Source organism: Oratosquilla oratoria, chromosome 4, assembly GCF_046742065.1.
Source record: "Oratosquilla oratoria isolate Oo_2021 chromosome 4, ASM4674206v1, whole genome shotgun sequence".
Classification (NCBI taxonomy): Eukaryota; Metazoa; Arthropoda; class Malacostraca; order Stomatopoda; family Squillidae; genus Oratosquilla; species Oratosquilla oratoria.
Genome location: NC_134780.1, coordinates 32,654,035 through 32,680,200, shown reverse-complemented (window position 1 = coordinate 32,680,200; position 26,166 = coordinate 32,654,035). Strand labels below are relative to the sequence as shown.

Below are 26,166 nucleotides of genomic sequence, written 5' to 3'. Positions count from 1 at the left end.
GCCCGGCTTGGTTAGGGAAATGCGGAATAGCCTGGGTATCATCTGCAACAAAGACATCGTCGTGGGCATCTTCTGTTTCGCTGCTGGAACTTTAGAAGCATCTCTCGTGATCACCGGAGGAGGGTTGGGAACTGGAAGCTCCTCACAATGCATCACCGGACGAAGAGATGATGGCAGATCGGGGTAGTCGAACACATCCGTCCTCTTTCTCCTGCGGTGACCGGTCACTTTCACCATCCAAAAGTAGCAGTTGTTTGTGTGATCTGTTGGTTCCCGCCAGATTCTTGGCACGCCAAACTTCAGTTTTCGTTTCTCCCCTCTGTAGCCTACCACGACTCAAGAGTGGACCGACAGCTTCCGCATAGTGTGGCGCCCAACTCTTGTCCTGGTCCCCCACTTGAACTCCAAAGTACACCTTGTGAGCCAAACAGAAGAGGTTCCCTTCAACGATGGTGTACTTGACTGACTTGACATTCAGAAAGACTCCACAGACATAGCAGAAGTTATCAGGATCATGCTTGCAGGAAATTCGAGCAGAAGCCATCATGAGACAATATCTGTAAAGAAAAGAACAAATATATTAAGACGAGTTGAAGGGAAAGAACGAAACAAAATGTAAGATATATCAAATGACTACTTGAATCATATAAATCATACTTGAATAACCTACTTGAATAAATCATATTTTTTCAAAATAATTTCAAAATATATTCTAAATAACATAACGATCAACAGTATGCTATGTTTTACTTCTGATTAGCATATCCCTGTATGTTTCAACGCTGTTGTATAGTTTCAGTAATGTTCAAAGACATTTTTCTGCAATTTTCTTTTGTAAATATACAAAATTTTGTTATTTAAAAAAAATGTCATTTCCTTAATAACGATTAGTGACATTAAATATATGCTTTTTTCATTCTTACGTCCTAATAAAAGATAAACCAAAAAATTCACTCAAACAAACATTTTTTATTTATTTATTTATTCATTTATTTTATTATTATTATTATTTTTTTTTTCACGGCGTATAATCATGAAAGTCAACAGAAGTCGTTTCAGTCCAGAATGAGGTCGCTTTGAAATTTATAATAAATAGATAAATGAATAAACAGATCAATATATAAGTGAATTAATAAAATATGAATAAATAATATATAGAAATAAAATATCTCTTCACCATCAAAATTTGGAATCTAACATAATTATGAACTATTGGGGCTGAGATTGAAAGGCTAGAGACAATATATATATATATATATATATATATATATATATATATATATATATATATATATATATATATATATATATATATATATATATATACATAGAAACACACACACACACGTCAGTGAAAGTGGCAGCGAGGTTCGGACTCCGGAGTTATCCAAGAATTTCGAGGATCACAACAAGGAAGTACCTGTGTTGTATTTATAGGGAAGGGGAAAGCTCGTGGTGTAGTGGGAAGGTGATGAAAAAGGAGAAGGGGAGGGATTACTGAGGAAAATGGAAGGAAATGAGGAAGGGGAAGACTGGGTCAAGGAAAGCAGACGCCATATCAACAAACGGCGACAGAATGATACTGAAGACGAAGGGATTAGCAAAAATGTAAAGATTAGAAATATAGATAAGAGCAGTGCAATGGAAGGTGAAGATACCTATTGCCATGGATTTAATGAGGGAGGAAATGACAACCTCCCCCGACTAGTAAATTTAGAGGAGAAACTAAAAGAAATGAATGAAAATTGGGAAGCTAAGTTTAACCAACTAAAGTTAATTACTCAAAGAGTTGATAAGCTGGAAGAATTAAAGAAGGAGAATCAAAACCTTACAGAAATAGTAGAATCAAAAAGACAGTTAAGAGAAGTAAAGGAAGAGAATAAGAAATTATAAAGGAGTAATAAAGAGAATAAAGAATCCATAGCAAATGAGGTAAGTGGTTGGACGAAAGTACAAGAGAACAATCAAATTGAATTTAGAGGTATAATGAAACAGCAGATGAAAGAACAAACTGAAAACACAGTTATTAAAGTGATGAGGGAGAAGGAGAATATAGTAAGAGACTTAGCAGATAAAAAAGAAATGTATAATTATACTAGGGATGGAAGAGAAGTATAATCTAAATAGGACTACAAGAATAAAGGAGGAAAAAGAAAAAGGAAATAATATATTAGTTCAAGAAAATGAACCAGAAATAAGGAAAATAGAAGAAATGTATAGGCTCAGGAAATACAATACAGATAAGACCAGACCAATTAAGGTTAAATTCAGGTCACAAACGACAGCAGAGAATATCTTAGCAAAAACAGGGAAACTAGCAGACAGTGAACAATATAAAAATATATGGATAAAAAAATAAATTAATAAAGAGGAAAGAGAGGATGAGAAGACAAAAAGACTAGAAGCTAAAGAAAAAAAAACGAGTAAAGAACAGAGACAGAAAAAGAGAAATTCTATTGGAGAGTAGTGAATATGAAAGTGAGGAAATGGTTCATAGCAGAGGAAAACAGAAGGGAAACGGAAAATCAAAAGTGTCTTACACAAATATAGATGGCTTAATAACGGGCTTGAACTGAATGATTCTCTGAAGTAAAAAGAACTGGACATAATGGGAATTGTAGAGACAAAATTGAAAGGTCCACTACCACCCAACAGTGTAGGACATGATGCATATAATTATTGGATTAGAAACAGAGAGGTAAAACAAGGGGATGGAATTATGTTCCTGACTAAGAAGGATATAAATGTGAGGAATGTCACATATGGAGAGAATAGAGTAGAGATGACTATGATGGAAGTGGAGGACAAGGATGGGAAGAGCAGGAAGTTTGTAGTAAATTATGTGCCTCCTAAAACGACCTCGTGGGAAGAGAGAGAACACAAAAGTATGTTAGAAGACACAAGGATAACACTAAATAAGATAATGGAAGATGGAGGAAGAAAAGTTATAATGGGTGACTTTAATTGTAAAGAAATCTGCTGGGAAGAGATGACAGTAAAGGGTGGAGACGACCTATGGGGAAATGTACTTCATATGATTATAGAAAATACAATGACGCAATGGATTCAAGAGAATATTAGGTATAGAAATGAGGAAGAACCATCGAGACTGGATCTAATAATCACATCAGAATCTGAAATAGTGGACAAGATTGAATATAAGACACCAATAAGTAAAAGTGACCACATTTTGGTTGAACTGGAACTAAATGAGAAAAAATATATGAAAAAAATGAACAATATAGAAAGGGAAGATTGATGTACGAAAAACAAATTTTGGTAAATCAAGAGAATTCATAAGCAAACTACAACTGGCGTATTTCCCATTTTTCTCCATTTTCTTTAACCATCTCCAATCCCCGACCCATTACCCTTGCGTTTACCTCTCGCACCACCCCATTCATGTATAAATTTAACAGCCAAGTTGACATAACACATCTCTGGCTAAGTCCCACCTTTACTTCAAACCACTCACTCTCTCCATTTCTAATTCTAACACATGCTCTACTACTCTCGTAAAAACTCTTGGTTCTTAACAGCTTTCCTCCTATCCCATATATTTGCAGTACCTCCCACAGTGCCTTTCTGTTTGCCCCGTCATAAGTCTTCCAAATTCATTAAGCTTCAAAAAAATCCTTATGTTTTCCTAAAGCTATCTCACATATCTGCCTTGCTACAAATCTCTGACCCACGCACCCCTTACCTGTCCTAAACCCACATTGTTCCTCACCAATTACTCCCTCTGTTCCTCTCCTAATCCTCTCAATCAAAACCCATAAGCCTTCCCAACTGCGCTCAACAAAATGACCCCTCTAAAACTACTACACTCACACTTATACCCTTTCCCTTGTAAAGTGGAACTATACAGGCACTCCTCCAGCACTCTACCCTCTTTTAGACAAACATTAAACAACCTCACCAACCAATTCACCATCACTGTATGTCCCTTTTTTAGACAATATGCATGACACCCATCCAATCCATGTGCTTTATCTGCTCTTATCACTTTAATAACTGCTTTCACCTCATCTTTCCTTATTTCATCTCCATTTTCCTCATTCATCACTGTCATTTTCTTAGTGCTTCCCACTACAACTACCTTTCCCTCACTATCCTTTTTCATATTTAACAACTTTCTAAAACACTATGCCCATATTCCTCTTACTGCCGTCTCTTCCAATATCATCTCTCCATCTGCACCTTTTACCTCTTCTACGGTTGAATCGTCTTCTCTTCCTCTCTTAATTTCCTTACAAAACATATTTCTATTACTTTAAAGTTTTCTGTCATACTCTTACCTCAGTTTACATCTGTTCTCCTCTTTGCCTCCTTTATCTTATGCTTTACTTTTCTTTTCTTTGTACCTCTGATAAGATTATCGCGTCCTATTTTGTAACCAATCTGTGAATGCTCGCTTCTTCTCTCCTACAACCTTCTTTGCTTCATCATCCCACCACTCACTATCTTTCCTCCTATTTCCTCCCGTCCATCTTGTTCCACACACCAACTTTCTTCACCTTGTGACTCCTTCCTGGAACCATCCCCATTCTTCCTCCACTCCTAGTTCTACTCTATCCTCTACTCCCTCCCACTCCTCTCTCAGCTTCTTCCCTCGGCAGTTTACTCTAAGCACCTCTCTACCTTCTGTCTTTTCCTATTTCTCCATCTATCCTCCACTCTCAACTTACCTTCCACCAAAATATTATCTGATATTCCCCCACTCTCTCACAGTCGAACGTGTACATCCAAAACTCTTCTTATTTTTCTCCTGGTTACCACTAAAGCTCTATCTACCACCCTTCCATCCACCACCCTCTCCCACGTGTAGTTGTGCTTGACTTTCTTCCTAATCACTGTATTTGTTATCATCAGCTCTCTAGACACATCCCCACCATCAACTCTCCACTACGATTTTTTCCTGAAACTCCACACTTTCCAACCACTTCGTCTATTGGTTCATTTCATACATTGGCATTAAGATCTTCCAATACCACTACATTGACATTTCTCACTAAACCCTCTATGCACTCATTTAAAAATATCCAAAAAGCCTCCCTTTCCTCTACACTCCTCTCACTACCAGGCCCATATGCACTTACATATACCCACATCTCCCTTCCCAGGTTTACCTTCGTCCACATTAACCTTGAAGAAACCTTCCACTCCACCACACGTTTCCCTATCTTTTCACTTATTAATATAGCCACCCCTTCTCTCCCTCATCCTCTCTTCACTCCTGATACCCTCCCAACTACACTCTCAAACTCAAACTCCCCGCTCCCTTTCAACTTATTTCACTCAGTGCCAACACATCCATCTTTCTTTTCACAAACACAGTGCCTATCTCTCCCCTTTTACTCTCATCTGTACCACATCCACGCACATTAATGAATTATTAAACAAATAATATACCGTACAGTAATGATCGCTACAACAAAAATAAAAATAACAACAATAATAATAAGATACAATAATAATAATGATACATGACTAATACTCACATTGAAAAATTAATATCAGCAAATCTAGTACAAACGTCGCGAGCGTTCCTTTACTGATCTGTGTGCCCTAAGTAGGGCTTGTACTTGGTGTGGAGATAAACGTAAATAACTACCTAAAAAGAGGACAACTGTGCTATGCCCGGAGAAGAGAGGATTTTTTACTTACCAGGTGGCATCCCTAGGTTCAGTTAAATAGAACATGTACAGTCACGAGCAAAAATTTTGACAGAGTTTTTCATGATGCAAAACTCAAATTATTTGTCTGTTCAAGAAAATTACCTGGGTGTAAAGTAAGTATTGTACAGGAAAATATGTCATATATTCGACAAACATAATTGACGTTGTGAGAACTGTAGCTTGGGCCAAAACCTTTGCTCGTGACTGCACATGCACTTATGTTTGTGTTGATTTTAGGAGGCGTTGGCTGGAAAGTCGGGTCCTCTGGTCACCCAGGGACATTAGGCTGTCCCTTGGTAGGATTTGTAACAACGGAGGATATATTTAGAGTTGGCCTGAAGACGTTTAGAGTTCTGCTTGCTCTATATGCGTGTTTGCTCACGTATGCACGTTGAACATCGAAGTGGCGATAACACATGAACTATTGCAATGCAGCAGGATAAACTATGTATATATATATATCTATATATATATATATATATATATATATATATATATATATATATATATATATATATTGCAGAAACCACAGGGAAAATAAAGTCTGAATACTGAACGTTTTCGTCTATTACGACATCCTCACGCGATATTGTGATTATTTTTGCATATATATATATATATATATATATATATATATATATATAATTTATATATTGTACATGTATAAATTGTCGCCATATGTGGACATCATCCGGGTTTCAATAATGTATATATTTGGGTTGGTTTATTGGTTGAAAATTTAATATATGTATATATATATATGTATATATATATAATATTTATAAAACAAAAGTAAGACAACTATTAGCATTTATTTATAAAGATTTGCGGAATTACAGGGTTATGTAATTCTATGGATTTTGTGTGCCTTGTTTCAATGTTCAAAAACTGACAGACATTCGCATATATACAGTATCCCCCCGCTATACGCGGGGGTTACGTTCCTTCCCCTACCGTGAATCCCGAAAATCCGCGAATTATTGATGCAGTTTTAAAACGCCTATGTATGATATATACGCTAAAATATGCTTCCCAAACACATTTTAAAGACAGTCTTACTCATTAATACAGTAATAATTACATATAACACACCAACAATTTGAATTCAAATAATCACTTTGAAAACCCGCGCGCGACTGAGAGAGCTGTTTAGCCTCTCGCGCATGAAGATCCTTGTGACGTCACGTCGTCTGCAGCTAATCAGCAGGAAGGAGAAACGAAAGCTCGTAACTGACATTGTTATTTTAAAATTATTTTCCAGTTATACTGTATCATCACTATTTTCTATTTTTTATTCTATATTTACTGACATTGTTACTTTAAAGTTATTTACCAGTTATACTGTATCATATTTCTTTTCTATTTTTTTTTATTTACTGACATTGTTATTTCAAAATGATTTACCAGTTATACTGTATCATCTCTTTTCTATATATATATATATATATATATATATATATATATATATATATATTATATATATTATTAACTGACATTGTTATTTTAAGATCATTTACCAGTTAGGGCAAATGTGAGCGTTTTTCTGCTAAAAAAAAAAATGGCCTAAGAAATTCACGAAATTATGAAAAAAAAAAAAAAAATCAAAATTGAGAGCAAAATCCGTGAGTATGCGGGGCCGTGAACGGTGAACCGCGAATGAGAGAGGGTATACTGTATTTACCTAGTTGTATTTTACGGGAAGGGGAGCTATGCTCGTGGTGTCCCGTCTTCATATCTCATTTTATCTAAACTATTTTTAAATTCATGTATTGTTTTTGCACACACCACTTTCTCATCTAACTTGTTCCAACTGTCTATTACTCTGTTGAGGAAAGCTGTTCTTTTTCAGATCTCTTCTATAGCTGTCTTTTTTTTATTTTCTTTCCGTGTCCTCTTGTATTTCTATCATCCCATTTTATCAGATTCTCTCTATCAGTAATTTCTATGCCTTTCATGATTCTGTAAATAGCTATCAAATCTCCTCTCTCTCTTCTTTGCTCTAGTGTCTGTAGTTCAAGTTTTCCTAGTCTCTCTTCATTTGATAGTTTTGAGAGTGTTGGTGCCAATTTTGTAATTGCTCTTTGTATTCTTTCAAGTTTTTTTATACATTTTTTTTTGTACTTGGTGACCATATCGTTGCTGCATATTCCAATCTTGGTCTTATCAGAGTGATTAGAATTTTCTTCACCATTTCTTCATCCAGGTATGTAAATGCAACTTTGATTGTTCTTATTGAATTATAAGTTTCTCCAAAAATCTTATTTATATGTTTCTCAGGTGACATATTATTCATAACAATGACTCCCAGGTCCTTCTCATTTTCTACTTTTTTTATTCCTTCTTCTCCCAATTTATATGCTCCTGTTATTCTGTTTTTGCTTTTTCCAAATTCCATTATACTACACTTTTTTGTATTGAACTCCATCTCCCACTTCCTACTCCATTCCTGTACTTTATTTAGATCACTCTGTAGTGATTCACAATCTTCTTTCGTGTTCAGTCTTTTCAGTAGTTTTGCATCATCTGCAAAGAAGCTCATATAGCTTTCAATTCCTTCATCCATATCATTAATATATATAGCAAACATTATTGGGGCCAGAACTGTTCCTTGCGGAACACCGCTTATTACTTCATCCCATTTTGAGTGTTTGTCTCTTATTACTACTCTCATTTTTCTTTCTTGCAAAAAGTCTTCCATCCATTTAAGCAGTTTGCCCTGTATTCCTCCTTCAGTTTCTAATTTCTTAAGCAACTTCTTATGTGGTACTTTGTCAAAAGCTTTTTTTAGGTCTAGAAATGCACAATCAGCCCATCCATCTCTTTCTTGTATTATATCTATTAGCCTTGAATAGAAACATATTAAATTGGTGAGGCATGATCGTCCTTGTCTGAATCCAAATTGCCTTGGATTTAGCACATTGTTTTTTTCTAAATATTTTACCCATCTACTTTTGACAATTCTTTCACAAATTTTTGCTATTGTACTTGTTAGAGAGACTGGTCTATAGTTGGTAGGGTCTTCTTTATTTCCTCCTTTATATATAGGTACTATATTTGCTTTTTTCCAATCTTCTGGAACTTTTCCTTCTTTCAAGGAACTGTTTAGTATGCTATGTATTTTGTCTGCCAGTTCATTCCTGCATTCTTTCAAAATCCAGTTTGCTATTTCATCTGGTCCATGCGATTTTCTGACATCAAGATTACTCAAGTGTTTCAATATTTCGTTCTTTGTTACTTCTATTTCTTTCATGGGAGGGACTTTCTCTTTCCATTCAATCTCTTCAGGTTGTATGTTCTCCCTTGTAAACACTGATTTAAAATGTTTGTTCATAATTTCCGCCATTTCAATTTCCTCTGTGTATTCAACTCCTCCTTGTCTTAATTTCTCCAAGTCTTGTTTGTTTTTCAATTTGTTGTTTACAAATCTGTAAAATAGTTTTGGTTGATCTTTACACTTTTCTATGACATCTTTTTCATATTTTCTCTTTTCCTCTCTGCACGTTTGTACATATTCATTTCTATAACAAGTATATATTTTCCATTTTTCAGGCCTTCTGTCTTTTTTCCATCTGGTCCAAGCTCTGTCTTTTTTGTCTTTTAACTCCCTACAACTTTTATTGTACCAGCATTTTACATATTCTTTTTCTTGTTTTTGTCTTGGGACATACTTTTCCACTCCTTTTTTGTAAATCTTTGTCAAAATATTCCATTTCTCTTCCACTGTTGTTTCTTCTTTGTATATTCCTTCCCAGTTTTGATTTTGAAAGAATTCTCTTATTTTATCAAAGTTTGTTTTTTCATACATCATTCTTCCTTTTCTATATTGTTCATCTCTTTTCATATATTTTTCTTCATTTAGTTCCAGTTCAATCAATATGTGGTCACTTTTACTTATTGGTGTTTTATATTCAATTTTGTCCACTATTCTAGGTTCAGATGTAATTATTAGGTCTAGTCTCGATGGTTCTTCCTCATTTCTATACCTAGTGTTCTCCTGTATCCACTGTGTCATTGTATTGTCAGTAATCATCTCAAGTAGAGCGTTTCCCCATGAGCCGTCTCCACCCTTTACTGTCATCTCTTCCCAGCAGATTTCTTTGCAATTAAAGTCGCCCATCATAACTATTCTTCCTCCATCTTCCATTATCTTATTTAATGTTATCTTTGTGTCCTCTAACATACTTTTATGTTCATTCTCTTCCCACGAGGCAGTTTTCGGAGGCACATACTTTATCACAAACTTTCTGCTCTTCTTATCTCTGTCTTCCACTTCGATCATAATCATCTCTACTGTATTCTTTCCATATGTGACACACCTCACGTTTATATCCTTCTTAGTCAGGAACATAACTCCACCCCCCTTCCTTTTTTACTCTGTTTCTAATCCAATAATTATATGCATCATGTCCTACAGTGTTGGGTGGTAGTGGACCTTTTAATTTTGTTTCTACAATTTCCATTATGTCTGGTTCTTTTTCTTTCAAATAATCATTCAGCTCATTCAATCCTGTTATTAATCCATCTATATTTGTGTAAGACACTCTTAGTTTTCTGCCACTTCCATTGTGTTCTCTGTTTCCCTTTTGTTTTTCTCTTGTATGTCGACTTTCTTTAGTTTCATATTCACTACTCTCCAATAGAATCTCTCTTTTTCTGACTCCGTTCTTATCTCGTTTTTTTTTCCTTAGCTTCAAGTCTTTTCTGTTTTTCTTCCTCTCTTTCCTCTTTATTCATTTCCCTTTTTATCCATACCTTTTTATATTGTTCACTTGTTGCTAGTTTCCCTGTTTTGGATAAGATATTCTCAGCCGTAGTTTGTGACCTGAATTTAATCTTAATTGGTCTGGTCTTGTCTGTACTATATTTCCCAAGCCTGAATTTCTCTTTGATTTGTTTCATTATTTCTGGTTCATCTTCCTGAACTAATTGTAGTAAACTGCTTACTTTTTCATTTTCCTCTTTGATTCTTGAGGTTCTATCTGGGTTATTTTTCTCTTCCATTCCTAATATAATTATACATTTCTTTTTGTCTGCTAAGTCTCTTACAATATTCTCCTTCTGTCTCATCACTTTGATAACTGAGTCTTCAGTTTGTTCTTTCATTTGCTGTTTAATTATATCAGTAAATGCAACCTTACTATTTTCCTGTATCTACCTCCACCCCTGTGCCTCTTTTGCTATTGTTTCTTTATTGTCTTTATTGTTCCTTTTTAATTCTTTATTCTCCTCTTTTACTTCTCTTAACTGTCTTTTTAGTTCTTCTATTTCATCAGTTAAGTTTTTGTTCGCCTTCTCTATTTCTTCCAATCTTTCAACCTTTTCTGCAAGTTTTGACATTTTTACCGAACCTAATCTCCCAATCTCATTTGTTCAAGCCTCTCCTCCAGTTTTGCTAGTCGGGGGAGGTTGGTATCCGCCTCCGCCTCTTTAAATCCTTGGAAATGATTATCCTCACCTTCCATTGAATTTTTCTTATCTATGTTTCTAATCTTTACATTTTTGTTAGACATTTTGTCATCACTAAATTGGTCGGGACCTCTTTTGTTTACATGGCGTCTGCCTGCCTGGGCCAAGTCCTCTCCTTCCTCATTTCCTTCCATTTCCCTCAGTAATCCATCCCCTTCTCCTTTTTCCTCACCTTCCCACTACACCACGAGCAATTTTCCCCCACCCTGTAAATACAATAGGTACTTCCTTTGCTTTGGGATCCACGAAAATTTCACTTTTTCTTTAGATCGTCCTCTACGCCGTCCGTTCGGTGGAGTGTGTATTTACCTAGTTGTATTTTACGGGAAGGGGAGCTATGCTCGTGGTGTCCCGTCTTCATATCTCATTTTATCTAAACTATTTTTAAATTCATGTATTGTTTTTGCACACACCACTTTCTCATCTAACTTGTTCCAACTGTCTATTACTCTGTGAGGAAAGCTGTTCTTTTTCAAATCTCTTCTATAGCTGTCTTTTTTTATTTTCTTTCCGTGTCCTCTTGTATTTCTGTCATCCCATTTTATCAGATTCTCTCTATCAGTAATTTCTATGCCTTTCATGATTCTGTAAATAGCTATCAAATCTCCTCTCTCTCTTCTTTGCTCTAGTGTCTGTAGTTCAAGTTTTTCTAGTCTCTCTTCATATGATAGTTTTGAGAGTGTTGGTGCCAATTTTGTAATTGCTCTTTGTATTCTTTCAAGTTTTTTTTATATATTTTTTTGTACTTGGTGACCATATCGTTGCTGCATATTCCAATCTTGGTCTTATCAGGGTGATTAGGATTTTCTTCACCATTTCTTCATCCAGGTATGTAAATGCAACTTTGATTGTTCTTATTAGATTATAAGTTTCTCCAAAAATCTTATTTATGTTTCTCAGGTGACATATTATTCATAACAATGACTCCCAGGTCCTTCTCATTTTCTACTTTTTTTATTCCTTCTTCTCCCAATTTATATGGTCCTGTTATTCTGTTTTTGCTTTTTCCAAATTCCATTATACTACACTTTTTTGTATTGAACTCCATCTCCCACTTCCTACTCCATTCCTGTACTTTATTTAGATCTCTCTGTAGTGATTCACAATTTTCTTCAGTTTTCACTTTTTTCAGTAGTTTTGCATCATCTGCAAAGAAGCTCATATAGCTTTCAATTCCTTCATCCATATCATTAATATATATAGCAAACATTATTGGGGCCAGAACTGTTCTCTGCGGAACACCTCTTATTACTTCATCCCATTTTGAGTGCTGGTTTCTTATCACTACTCTCATTTTTCTTTCTTGCAAAAAGTCTTCCATCCAATTTAGTAGTTTGCCCTGTATTCCTCCTTCAGTTTCTAATTTCTTAAGCAACTTCTTATGTGGTACTTTGTCAAAAGCTTTCTTTAGGTCTAGAAATGCACAGTCCGCCCATCCATCTCTTTCTTGTATTATATCTATTAGCCTTGAATAGAAACATATTAAATTGGTGATGCATGATCGTCCTTGTCTGAATCCAAATTGCCTTGGATTTAACACTTTGTTTTTTTCTAAATATTTTACCCATCTACTTTTGATCATTCTTTCACAAATTTTTGCTATTGTACTTGTTAGAGAGACTGGTCTATAGTTAGTAGGGTCTTCTTTATTTCCTCCTTTATATATAGGTACTATATTTGCTTTTTTCCAATCTTCTGGAACTTTTCCTTCTTTCAAGGAACTGTTTAGTATGCTATGTATTTTGTCTGCCAATTCATTCCTGCATTCTTTCAAAATCCAGTTTGCTATTTCATCTGGTCCATGCGATTTTCTGACATCAAGATTACTCAAGTGTGTTAATATTTCATTCTTTGTTACTTCTATTTCTTCCATAGGGGGGACTTTCTCTTTCCATTCGTTCTCTTCAGGTTGTATGTTCTCCCTTGTAAACACTGATTTAAAATGTTTGTTCATAATTTCCGCCATTTCCATTTCCTCAGTGTATTCAACTCCCTCTTGTCTTAATTTCTCCAAGTCTTGTTTGTTTTTCAGTTTATTGTTTACAAATCTGTAGAATAGTTTTGGTTGATCTTTACACTTTTCATATTTTCTCTTTTCATCTCTGCACGTTTGTACATATTCATTTCTATAACAGGTATATATTTTCCATTTTTCAGGTCTTCTGTCTTTTTTCCATCTGGTCCAGGCTTTGTCTCTTTTGTCTTTTAACTCCCTACAACTTTTGTTGTACCAGCATTTTACATATTCTTTTTCTTGTTTTTGTCTTGGGACATACTTTTCCACTCCTTTTTTGTAAATTTTTGTCAAAATATTCCATTTCTCTTCCACTGTTGTTTCTTCTTTGTATATTTCTTCCCAGTTTTCCTTTTGAAAGAATTCTCTTATTTTATCAAAGTTTGTTTTTTCATACATTATTCTTCCTTTTCTATATTGTTCATTTCTTTTCATATATTTTTCTTCATTTAGTTCCAGTTCAATCAATATGTGGTCACTTTTACTTATTGGTGTTTTATATTCAATTTTGTCCACTATTCTAGGTTCAGATGTAATTATTAGGTCTAGTCTCGATGGCTCTTCTTCATTTCTATACCTAGTGTTCTCCTGTATCCATTGTGTCATTGTATGGTCAGTAACCATCTCAAGTAGAGCGTTTCCCCATGAGCCGTCTCCACCCTTTACTGTCATTTCTTCCCAGCAGATTTCTTTGCAATTAAAGTCGCCCATCATAACTATTCTTCCTCCCTCTTCCATGATCTTGTTTAATGCTATCTTTGTGTCCTCTAACATACATTTATGTTCACTCTCTTCCCATGAGGCTGTTTTCGGGGGCACATAATTTATCACAAACTTTCTGCTCTTCTTATCTCTGTCTTCTACTTCCATCATTATCATATCTACTGTATTCTTTCCATATGTGACACACTTCACGTTGATATCCTTCTTAGTCAGGAACATAACTCCACCCCCTTCCTTTTTCACTCTGTTTCAAATCCAATAATTATATGCATCATGTCCTACAGTGTTGGGTGGTAGTGGACCTTTTAATTTTGTTTCTACAATTCCCATTATGTCTGGTTCTTTTTCCTTCAAATAATCATTCAGCTCATTCAATCCTGTTATTAATCCATCTATATTTGTGTAAGACACTCTTAGTTTTCTGCCACTTCCATTGTGTTCTCTGTTTCCCTTTTGTTTTTCTCTTGTATGTCGACTTTCTTTAGTTTCATATTCACTACTCTCCAATAGAATCTCTCTTTTTCTGACTCCGTTCTTATCTCGTTTTTTTTCCTTAGCTTCAAGTCTTTTCTGTTTTTCTTCCTCTCTTTCCTCTTTATTCATTTCCCTTTTTATCCATACCTTTTTATATTGTTCACTTGTTGCTAGTTTCCCTGTTTTGGATAAGATATTCTCAGCCGTAGTTTGTGACCTGAATTTAATCTTAATTGGTCTGGTCTTGTCTGTACTATATTTCCCGAGCCTGAATTTCTCTTCGATTTGTTTCATTATTTCTGGTTCATCTTCCTGAACTAATTCTAGTAAACTGCTTACTTTTTCATTTTCCTCTTTGATTCTTGTGGTTCTATCTGGGTTATGTTTCTCTTCCATTCCTAATATAATTATACATTTCTTTCTGTCTGCTAAGTCTCTTACTATATTCTCCTTCTGTCTCATCACTTTAATAACTGAGTTTTCAGTTTGTTCATTCATTTGCTGTCTGATTGTGTCAGTGAATGCAAATTTGCTATTTTCTTGGATTTTTTTCCAACCCTCCTTGTTCTCCTTATTATTCTCCTTTAAGACTTTATTCTCTTCTTTTACTTCTTTTAACTGTTTTTTTTTAATTCTTCAATTTCCTTAGTTAAGTTTTTGTTCGCCTTCTCTAGTTCTTCCAATTTTTCAACCCTCCGTACAATGTTGTTAACATGACCGAACCTACGCTCCAAGTCCTCGATCATCTTATCGACCTTCTCTTCTAGTCTTGTCAGTCGGGAGGGGTTTGTGTCCCCCCCCCACCCTCTTTAAATCCCTGGAAAATATTCTCATCACTTTCTACTGTATTGCTCTTATCTATACTTCTAATCTTTACATTTTTATTAGACAATTCATCGTCGCTCAGCTGGTCGGGGGGCCGTTTGTTTACCTTTCGCCTGTCTGCCTGGGCCAAGTCCTCTCCTTCCTCATTTCCTTCCATTTCCCTCAGCAATCCCTCCCCTTCTCCTCTTTCCCACTACCCCACGAGCAATTCCCCCCACCCTGTAAATACAATAGGCACTTCTCTTTGCGTTGGGATCCACGAAACTTCAATTTTCTTCAGAACGTCTTCTAAGTCGTCCGTTCGTTGAAGTGTGTGTGTGTGTGTGTGTATATATATATATATATATATATATATATATATATCGCTTTGGAAATATGAATTAACTTCCTAGTGCTCATACTAATTGCTAATTGACCACTCCTTCTTGAGGTGCAGGTAAGATTTGGAATTAGTTAATAGATGACCCTAGCTGCAATGTAGCATTCACTCTAACAACATGTTGATATTGTTGATGGCCTGGTACCTTCTATCCCGTGGTACTTAATATTTACTCTTACCCTGGGATGGACTCCTTTATTGTCCTACACTTGCTGATACAGCTGTAGAACAATGTAGTATATCATTAATGGTACTACACTGATATGGTACTCACTCATACTGTTTTGGTACCTTTTAGCATTATTTTGTTGTTCCTGGTGCATAATGTAATGTTCCTGATTGTGATGGTGCTCAAGTTTTGGTCTCAATATCCTATATGTTACGAACATTTTAGTACCGTATTTTCCGGCTTATAATGCGCATCGGGTTATAATGCGCACCCATGCACTTCGTTATCTCAGTACACAGATAGCGCGCACCGACGTATAACGCGCATGCCCGAGCGCATTTGTCTATAACGCAGTTTTACCTCGGTATTTATATCATGTGAACGAGGTTACATGGAGAAGTATTTTTCATTGGCTAGAGCCACCGCTGGGAAATCTGTTGATTTGTCACTAAATTAAGTGTCAGTTTAGGCATCAATCAGGACAAAACTAAGAAAAAGTCGGAACTACAACCACTCCTCGTTTAACGACCTACTCGGTTAGCGACGACGCGGAGTTACGACGGGCTTTATGACAGACCAATATTCGTTTAACGTAAATCTCCCGAAGTTACGACGTCGTGTACGATAATTAAGTTGGCTGAGGCAAATTTGTATGATGTTATAAATGAACTTGTACGGTGGATATTAGCTGTGAGGTAAAGTGTTCTGAAGCTTAGGTCTACATTACCATCCTGCAAGCTGCACAAAATACCTGGGGTACAGTATATACTGGTATTGGTAAATTTTTAGTTTCAACCATGAGAGCAATATAGCAATATAAAATTAATTATTAATTTTGTAAATTATAATGCATCAACGCAATATACAATTTTGTGAGCGGAAATATAAAAAAGTGCGAAAACAGATTTCGTAAGTAACGAAGTCATGTCGGACGAATGGTACAGCATGTTTGTTATGATAGATGCCGATGTCGAAGAAATGAAAGGATGATAAATTCGTCTAACTTTAACTAAACTAACCTAACCTGTGTTTAATAAATCATCACCTGCAAATTAAATGTCATCCGGCTCGTCCTCGTTGTTGTCGTCGTGAGAGACGTTGGCGGGGTTTTCACCCACTCTCTCAGCTTGCGGGGAATACAAAGTTATTGCAGCTTGAAGGAATGCATGTATCTTCGCACCATACCATTCCTTCAAGAAAATATACCTGGCGAGGTAGTCGGAAGTACCGAAGCCGTCAATTGACAGACGAAAAGATGGCGTCCCGATCCTATGCTACTGACTACTATGCTACTGCTACTATGCTTGTTCTTTACTTCCATTTCCGCCCACAAAATTGCATATTACGTTGATACATTTTAATATACAAAATTAATAATTAGTTTTCTATTGCAATATTGCGCCCATGGTCGAAACTAAAAAAATACCCCGGTATTTAATATGGAATGCCAACATACGCGGATTTGGTCATATACGGTAATTTCAGGAACCTAACCATGGTAAATAAACAGTAAATAAAGCTTTAATGTACTGTATAAAAGAGGGAAAATAAACGAAAATAAAGATACATGTATTGCTGGACATTGTACATACATTACATGTACGTATATGTATTCACTTTCGCTTAACGACCAATTCGGTTAACGACGGCGACGCTGGTCCCAATGTCGTCGTTAAACGAGGAGTGGTTGTACATGTACCGGTATATGAGTCATGTTGTGCGTTGGTCCCTTATTACTTTGTAGCTTAAATAGTTTTTTGGAAATATGACCTAAAACAAAATATTGAAAGTAAAATATACAGAAAAATCTCGGGATTTTTACAGAAAATGTTCATTTTATATCTTGAGGAAATATTTCGTCTTTACCATTTTTTTATTTTTTATTTAATACTGAAACAAACTACAGACTGTTTCGTTTTAGCTTTGAACCTGCAATGACAGTGGTGAAATAGGACAGTCTCTCATCGAGGTGACGTTTAGTTAATATAACTCCCGAAAGAGGGTGTTGTAGTCAGGTGTTTGACACGAGTTTATGAACGGCCGCAACGGAATTTGTACCATACCTAAAGTGAAGCAACAAAACCAACATAAAAATTCAAACTAAGATGCTGTGAACATGGGTAAATATCATGAATAATGATCATGTTTCATGGTGTTTAGGCCTATTTAAACATGAAAAATAAGATTCGATAGATACCTACCTATACCAAATATTCATATACGGTAGCCCATGCTGGCGTATTCTTTCATGTCACCATGGCTGTTCTTCTTGTTCTCACGGAACGTCACGGAGAAGTGTGCCTCCCGACTTTGTGACGGCCAACATCGTCACGTTGTTGTGAAAAAAATTACACACACAGCCGCAGAATTTTTATCGTAGGCCGTAGATAATGCGCACCGCCGGATAACGCGCACCCCCCATTTTTAGGCCCTTCCAACGGAAAAAAGTCGCGCACTATACGCCGGAAAATACGGTAGTATTAGCAAATCTATAATAATGTTTGTGTCATATGTGTACTGATTGGTATTACTCATGACTGTCTCTGGTCCCCTTAACCCCTACCTGTGTTGTCTGTGTAACTTAGTGTAGAAAATAAGTATATTGAGGACCACAATGGAAATAAGCTTACATGCTCTTTTTGTGTTATCCTTGGCATTTGTAATTGTTATTTCGAACTGTGTTCTTCCCTTTATCTGCACTCATGTATATTGATTCAATGCTAAATAAAATTACTTATTTAGATATCTGAGTGCATATGTATATCGTGCAACAAAAATGGCACGCACACTGGCGAGTGACATCAGTATTATTACTTTGCCGATTATATAACGCATGTATGATTTACATAAAATATTTTTTTATTAAAATATATATTTCTTTAAAATATATATATATTTTAAGAACCAAAAATGGAGAAAAAGACTATCTTCCTTGAGTATAGAGTGAGTTTTATTGAATCAAAGATTGAAACATGTTACTATTGGTTCCTGGCAACTTAATAGTGAAAATAATTTCCTTGTAAATATATATTTACAAGGAAATTATACGTTTCTCAGATGATTTCTTGTGAAATAAAACATAAATTCCCTGTACATACAATCGAGACATGCATTCCGTTTCACAACCAGGATTTTCTCTTAGACTAAGTAAAATTGCTTAGGCTATCACAAGCCAGATTATTTTCTTTATGTTTTATGTTTGAGACAACAGCTCCGGGATTTTTTTTTTTTTTTTTTTTTTTTTTTTTTTTTCAGCTGTGAATATATGACCATCTTCAAAACCCGTCAACATCCTCACTTGCATCTGGGAGTGTTAGTCCTGAGAAGCAGTCTACAGACTGGGCCCAATATTCTTCTCCAACTTTATTTCCCGCACCTTTTCACACAAAAAAGAGATGACAACCAGAGATGACTCCCCTCCCTCACCACAAGGGAATGTCACACACTGATACAACACAGACATTAGTCAAAAATTTCTTCCCAGAGATCTCTCTATTATAGGAAGACCCAAACACAGCTGCCAGATGCTCATGAAACAATTACTATTGAATAATTTAGAACTATCAACACTTGGTTAATTCGATTTTCTTTGTCAATGAATAGACTGCACTCTAGTATTCTACAAAATGTTGAATATATTGTAATACTGATCCCTTATTGCAGGTAAACGCTGAATAAATACGAGAAAAGATGAGGTGTTCGTGCTCATGCCCTAAAGTAAATAATTTCCTATGCTGCTGGTCCGTGCGAACAGGATCACTTTTCCTGGGGTCATGTGAACTGGTAAGTTTTACTTTATATGTTTATTTGACTATTTATTCTCAGGTGAGAGACTGATACCCTACACTCAGTTCATGGGAGGGGCTTTTCCTTTTTTCTTCTATATAATCCCTCTTTCATTAGTCACTCAATCTATGAAGGTCCCATGTGGCCCAGGGTGACCAGTCGTCCCGTATTAAATGGGATCGTCCCGTATTTTCAAGATTTTAGACACTTCACATGAAAATTTGAGAAATTTTACATTTTACCGGTATATTAATTCAAAAGCAACAATATCTGAGTGAAATTATATATATATATATATATATATATATATATACAGTACAGTATATAAGCACCAAGCGGGTCTGGCAACACAGCGGGGGCGAGTCTTGGCAGCTTCAGTCAGACTCAGTAACGATTGCACTGCAGTTACGAGCTTGTTTTGTGCATATCACTTAGCCAGTACACATTGTCCATATACCTCTCCAATTTAGGTGTCCCATATTCCAGTTTTCAAAATCTGGTCACCCTGAATTGTGGCCATACAGTTTATGAAAGCCTTTATTCACTTTTATATTTCTTGTTAATTTCTCTCCCTCTCTCTCAATACAATAGTCAATCAAACTGTCAAGGTCCCAGGTGGCCATACAGTTTATGAAAGCCTTTATTCATTTTCATATTTCTTGTTAATCTCTCTCTCTCTCTCTCTCACACACACTCTCTAGTCAGTAAAACTATCAAAGTTCATGTAATTATTGAGAGGATTTTTCTATTTTGTATATTTTCTTGTTAATCTCTCTATCTCTGTATCAGCCAAACTCATCCATACAACTCACAAGAAGCTTTTTCCATTTATATATATATATTTGTTAATCTCTCTCACTCCCTACCTCCCCTTCCCCCATCTTGCTCTCTCATGACCTGCACAATATGCAATGATCTTTTCAATTTGGAGGCTCTCAAGAGAGTGTAATGAACAAATGGATCAACAGACAAGAGACAAACACAGCTCCTTTTATAATATGAATTGGCCTCAGATTTATTCACCACAATTTGATAGTCTACACCTCATTTGTATAGTGTTTTCCTAATTATGACTACATTCAACTATATCTTATTGCTGGATATATTTGGCATATACAGGTATATATATTTGAGCTTTGAAAATTTTACAGATCCTGTTTACATCCACACTATTGGGAATGCTGTATTCTTTTGACTTCGCAGTAACTCTAAAGTTGAAAGATGCAAAATCTGAGGGCGAAGCACCACATGCTGCACGTAAGTCATGACATAATGTATTAAATGTATTTATATAAGATTATTATATAAACTATAGATTCCCATGTTTTTATATTTCCATCCATATTTTGCCTAGTGTATCACCCCTGTTGCAATTTTTCTGAAAGGAAAGATACATGAGGACAGTAGTAAAGGATAAGATGTCAAGATGGAGAACAGTAATGAGCAGAGTTCCACAAGGTTCAGTGCTTGCTCCAATAATGTTTCTTGTCTATGTCACTGATGTTAACAACAAGCTATGCCAACATGTTCACAGATGACACAAAAATCTTGAGAAGAGTCAAAAGCGAGGACAGTAGACTACTGCAAAAAGATTTAGATACTATTTTTGCATGGAGCCAAGAATGGGAAATAAAGTTTGATACCAAAAAATGCAAAGTACTGGAAATGGACAACAGCAGCAAAACCCATCCTTTAACCATTCCTTGGGAAGTGAACCCATTACAAAAGCAAAAAAGAGAAAGACTTGGGAGTGTTGATAAAAAACAAGCTGTCACCTGACAGACATATCAGCAGGATTGTGGGTGAGACATACAGACTACTACAGAAAATTAAGGTGGCTTTCCACTATATGGATGAAGAAATGATAAAAAAAAATCATTGAAACACTAATACATTTAACACTAGAATATGAATCAGTAGTATGGTCCCCACACAGAGAGAATACAAAAAGCAGCAACCAAATTGATCCCAAGCCTGGTATATAAACCATATGAGGAAACACTAAAAGTACTGGCTCTGCCAACTTTGAAAGATCAAAGAGAAAGAGGTGATAAGATTGCAGTATTCAGGTCACTAAAAGGAGTAAATTGCATTGGCAGAAGAGATCTCCTGATTAAAGATGGGATGGCTTGAAGAGGTCATGGAAGTAAATTAAGAAAGACCACATGTCGAAAGGATGTGAAGAAATACAGTTTTTCCATACAGATGAATAAATATGTGGAATAGTTTTGAAGGTGATATAGCCAAGCTCAAACAATACACAACTTCAAATCTAAGTACCGTATACACCGTACTCATCTATAGGTCGAAACCATAAGGAATTTTTTTTAGGCCAAAACCTAAGGGTCGACCTATACACAAGTAATAATCTTGTTAGGTTGAAATCCAGACATGACAAGAAAGGCTAGGAAGAACTCTTACCTTTTCTTTAGGTTCAGAAATCAAAATATTTACCTACTACCAGTAAACAATGGGGACATAAAATACACGGTACGTACTAAAACATGTAAAATTCCTTCTAGATACGGTAACCTCATACTGTGGTTTTACCTGTTTGTTAAAATTCTTAGCACAGGCGAGCTTATTATATCATGTATACTATTATAGTACCCATAGTTGTTTAAAAAAAAATAATAAAATGCTTTGATATTCTCAAATTTAGGTATTTTTTTAGTTTTGACCATGGGCGTAATATAGCAATAGAAAATTAATGATTAATATTGTAAATTAAAATGTATCAACGTAATATGCAATTTTGTGGGCGGAAGTGAAAATAAAAAATACCTTGCTATAAGCAAATATGCTAATGAATGAAGTCGGTAGCATAGGATCGGGATGCCATCTTGTCTGTCAATTAACGGCCTCGGTGCTTCCGACAGTACCTCGCCAGGTACATTTTCTTGAAGGAATGTTATGGAGCAGAGATACATGCATTCCTTCAAGCTGCAAGAACTTTGTATACCCAGCAAGCTGAGAGAGTGGTTGAAAAGCCCGCCAATGTCTCTAACGACGATGACAACGAGGACGAGCCGGATGACATTTAATTTGCAGGTAATGATTTATTAAACACAGGTTAGGTTAGTTTAGGTTAGACGAATTTATCATCCTTTCATTTCTTCGACGTCGGCATCTATCATAACAAACATGGCGTACCATTCGTCCGACACGACTTCGTTACTTACGAAATGTTTTAGCACCTTTTTTGTTTTTGTTTTTTATTTCCGCTCACAAAATTGCATATTACGTTGATACATTATAATTTACAAAATTAGTAATAAATTTTTTATTGCTATATTGCGCCCATGGTCGAAACTAAAAATTTACCCAAATTGAGCTTTCTATATGGTATATATTATTGTTACCATTACCAAAACAATGCATGGATCTCACCATCACGAAAACAAACTTTTCAGTATTGCCAACTTGTTACTGTTACAGTGACACATGGTATAATCCTAAATATTTTAACTAAAATCCACCAAAATAGTTTTCCTTGCTGTCGTCATCTTCACCACCAAACAGCTCCTCCCACTCAATTCTGTGTAGAGTATCGTCATATGGATCAACTTCATCAGCCAAAGGAACATCAACATCATCTTCCTCCTCCACATTATCATTAGCCTGATCATCCACACAGTTGAGATTACAAGACTACACTGAGACACTGTTGGTTAAAATTATTTCTAACGAAACACGCCTAGCCAGTTTATTCCGTATACCGTACTTTACTTGGTAATCTGTTCAAGTTTTTCACTCCGCTGAAATGGCAATTTCAGTGAAACTTATTAAATATTAAAATCAGTGAACTTGAAAAAAACATAAACCAAAATACATTAGAATTAATGAAGTGAAAAAACCATAATAATCAATTGTTATACCAGGCAAGCCATGCCACTTCAAAGCATTGAGACAATGAAATGCCCACAGCACCAAAACAAATACAAACCACTCAACCTATACATGAGGTACATGGAAAATTCCAGATTTTTTGGCCAAAAATGGGGGGTCGACCTTTACACGAGATCGACCTATAGACGAGTATATATGGTATGATCATTGGAAATTAAGGATATAGATCAGGGGTGTCAAACTCATGGCCCGCAGAGTGACAAGAGATTTTTCAACTCCAGTCACTATGATTATTATAACTGAGGAAAATGTGACTATACTGTACCGTTAAAATGAGACATAATAACTTTTACATTTTATTGATTAATTTTCTATCTAATTATTTCTATTTATTTTATATATATATATATATATATATATATATATATATACATATTATTATTATTATTATTATTATTATTATTATTTTTTTTTTTTTTTTACTTTTATGACCCTTGACACAATAACCAAGTGCATAATTGGCCCTTGAAAGGATCTGAGTTTGACACCCCTGATATTAAGTTGGAACTGTGCATGAATTTAAGTCTAGGTACCGGTATGTTAAAAAATTATAGAATAGGAAACAAGACCCAACAAGCATTGCTCCTTTCATGTATACAATTAGGTAAATACACACACATAATTTAGACAAAGAAATGGTGTGTGCAAACACTATTCAAGATTTTAAGAAAAAACTTGATGCTGAAAGATAAAAAGATGGGTCACCACAAGCATAGCTCCCTTCCTGTATAATACAACTAGGTAAATACATCTCTAAACTATATTTCTTGGTAAGCAAAACCAATGCAAATGCTAAAGAGCAGAAATATATGAGAGTATTGAAAGATAACCTGTCACCAGACAGACATGTCAGTAGGATTTTGGGAAAGACACATGGACTGCTGGAAAAGATTAAAAGAGATAAGGAAAAACATCATAGAAACTGATCCATCCAAGGCTAGAACATATTTTCAGTAGTATAGTCCCCACATAGAGAGAAGGATATAAGAAAGACTGAGAAAATATAAAGGGTAACAACAAACTGGTTCCCACCCTGGGAAATAAATCATATGAGGAGAGACTAAGAGCACTAGGTCTACCATCTTTGAAAGGCCAAAGAGAAAGAGGTGGTATGATTAGAGTATTCAGGTTGCTAAATGGAATAGACTACAATGACAGAAGAGATCTCTTGATTAGAGAATGGAGAACTTTAAGAGGTCATGGGAATAAGTTAACCACTTCATTACAACTCAAATTCTCGCACGCAGCATCAGCTACCATATGTAATTTGCATCACACTACTCACATTATAAAATGTAAAGTCTCTGCTGTTTTACTTGTTCTCTTTTACTTTGAGTTATAATAAACACAGAAAACACAGGTAATTCGTGTACAAATACAAAAAAAAAAATACATACAGTATATATAATCAAGATGCCGAGTGTACCCACTCGCACCCCATGAAGCCTACGTAGGTGTCATCATACCAAAGTGGTTCAGAAAGACTACATGTGTAGAGGATGTGAAGAAATACAGTTTCCCATATAGATGTATAATAACTTAGAGGGTGATTTAGTACAGGCTGGAGCAATATATTAACTCAAATCTAAATATGATACTGTGTAACTGTAATCAGAAATAGAGGATATGGATCAAGACAGAACTGTACTGTATATGAATTTGAGGCTAGATATGATCAATTAGAGAGGTGAAGATAATATGACATGAGCATTGCTAGTTTCCTGTATACTACAATTAGGTGAATAAATACAATTAAGTAAATTAGGTAGATACTTTTTGAGAAGGTATGTGAAAGAAGGAAGCTGAAGATAAATGTGGGTAAAAGTAAGGTGATGAGATGTACAAGGGGAGAGAGTGACAGCAGGCTGGAGTTGAGCATTAAGGGTGAAAGACTGGAGGAAGTGGATAGTTTTAGATATTTGGGTGCAAATGTGGCAGGAAAGGGAGGAGTAGGGGTGGAGGTAGAATGTAGATTGAGAGAAGAGTAAATGCCTTGGTGGATTGAAAAGTTTAATGAGAAATAGACATCTGGGAATGGATGCTAAGAGGAGGTTATATGAAGGAGTGATTGTACCAACAGCATTGTACGGGGCAGAAACATGGAACATGAGAGAGGAAGAGAGAAGGAGTTTGAATGTGTTTAAGATGAAATGTCTGAGAAGTATGATAGGGGTTACTAGGCTAGATAGAGTGTGAAATGAGGAGGTGAGGAGAACAGGGGTGGAAAGGGAACTGGGAGATAGGGTTGATGAAAGGGTATTAGGATGGTTTGGACACATGGAAAGAATGAGTGAAGAAAGATTAGGGGGCGTCCTAGGATGAGATGGATGGATGGGGTGAAAGGGGCATTACAAATGAGAGGAATGTCTGTGGAGGAAGGACGGGAGAGGACAGAAGATAGGGGTGAATGGAGAGGGGTTGTGTATAGATGATGCTATGATGCATGAGGGGGAGTGGGTGGGGGGATGGGGAGGTATGTGTGAGAAGAAAATTGATGCACCCCAAAGGGATTTCTCCCCGTCTTCTCCTTTTCTGCATGGGGGGACGGAGAGGGGGGGGGTCGCCGAATTTATGAAGTGGCCTTGCTGTGCATGCGCTGTGTCTTGCGACACTGCTTCTGACCCAGGGCAGTGGACAGGATGCAGGGATGACCCGTCATCCAGGAGGTGCCAAGATAAGAGGGAAGGAGGAGGGTGGAGGGGAGTGGAATATATAGGAAATGGAATGGGTGGGAGTGGCTTCT

General features: G+C 35.9%; 1 protein-coding gene across 3 annotated transcripts in view; it reads left to right on the top strand.

Annotated features, from left to right (window-relative positions):
• The window catches only part of LOC143024755 (uncharacterized), a 49,864-nt gene that overhangs the window by 3,166 nt on the left and 20,532 nt on the right, over positions 1-26,166 (top strand). For all 3 annotated transcript variants that reach the window (XM_076183873.1, XM_076183870.1, XM_076183871.1), the window contains exons 2-3: positions 19,392-19,511; positions 20,666-20,771. In XM_076183873.1, the coding sequence (XP_076039988.1) occupies positions 19,419-19,511; positions 20,666-20,771 (199 nt within the window). In that variant the 5' untranslated portion in view covers positions 19,392-19,418. The remainder of the gene's footprint in view (positions 1-19,391; positions 19,512-20,665; positions 20,772-26,166) is intronic.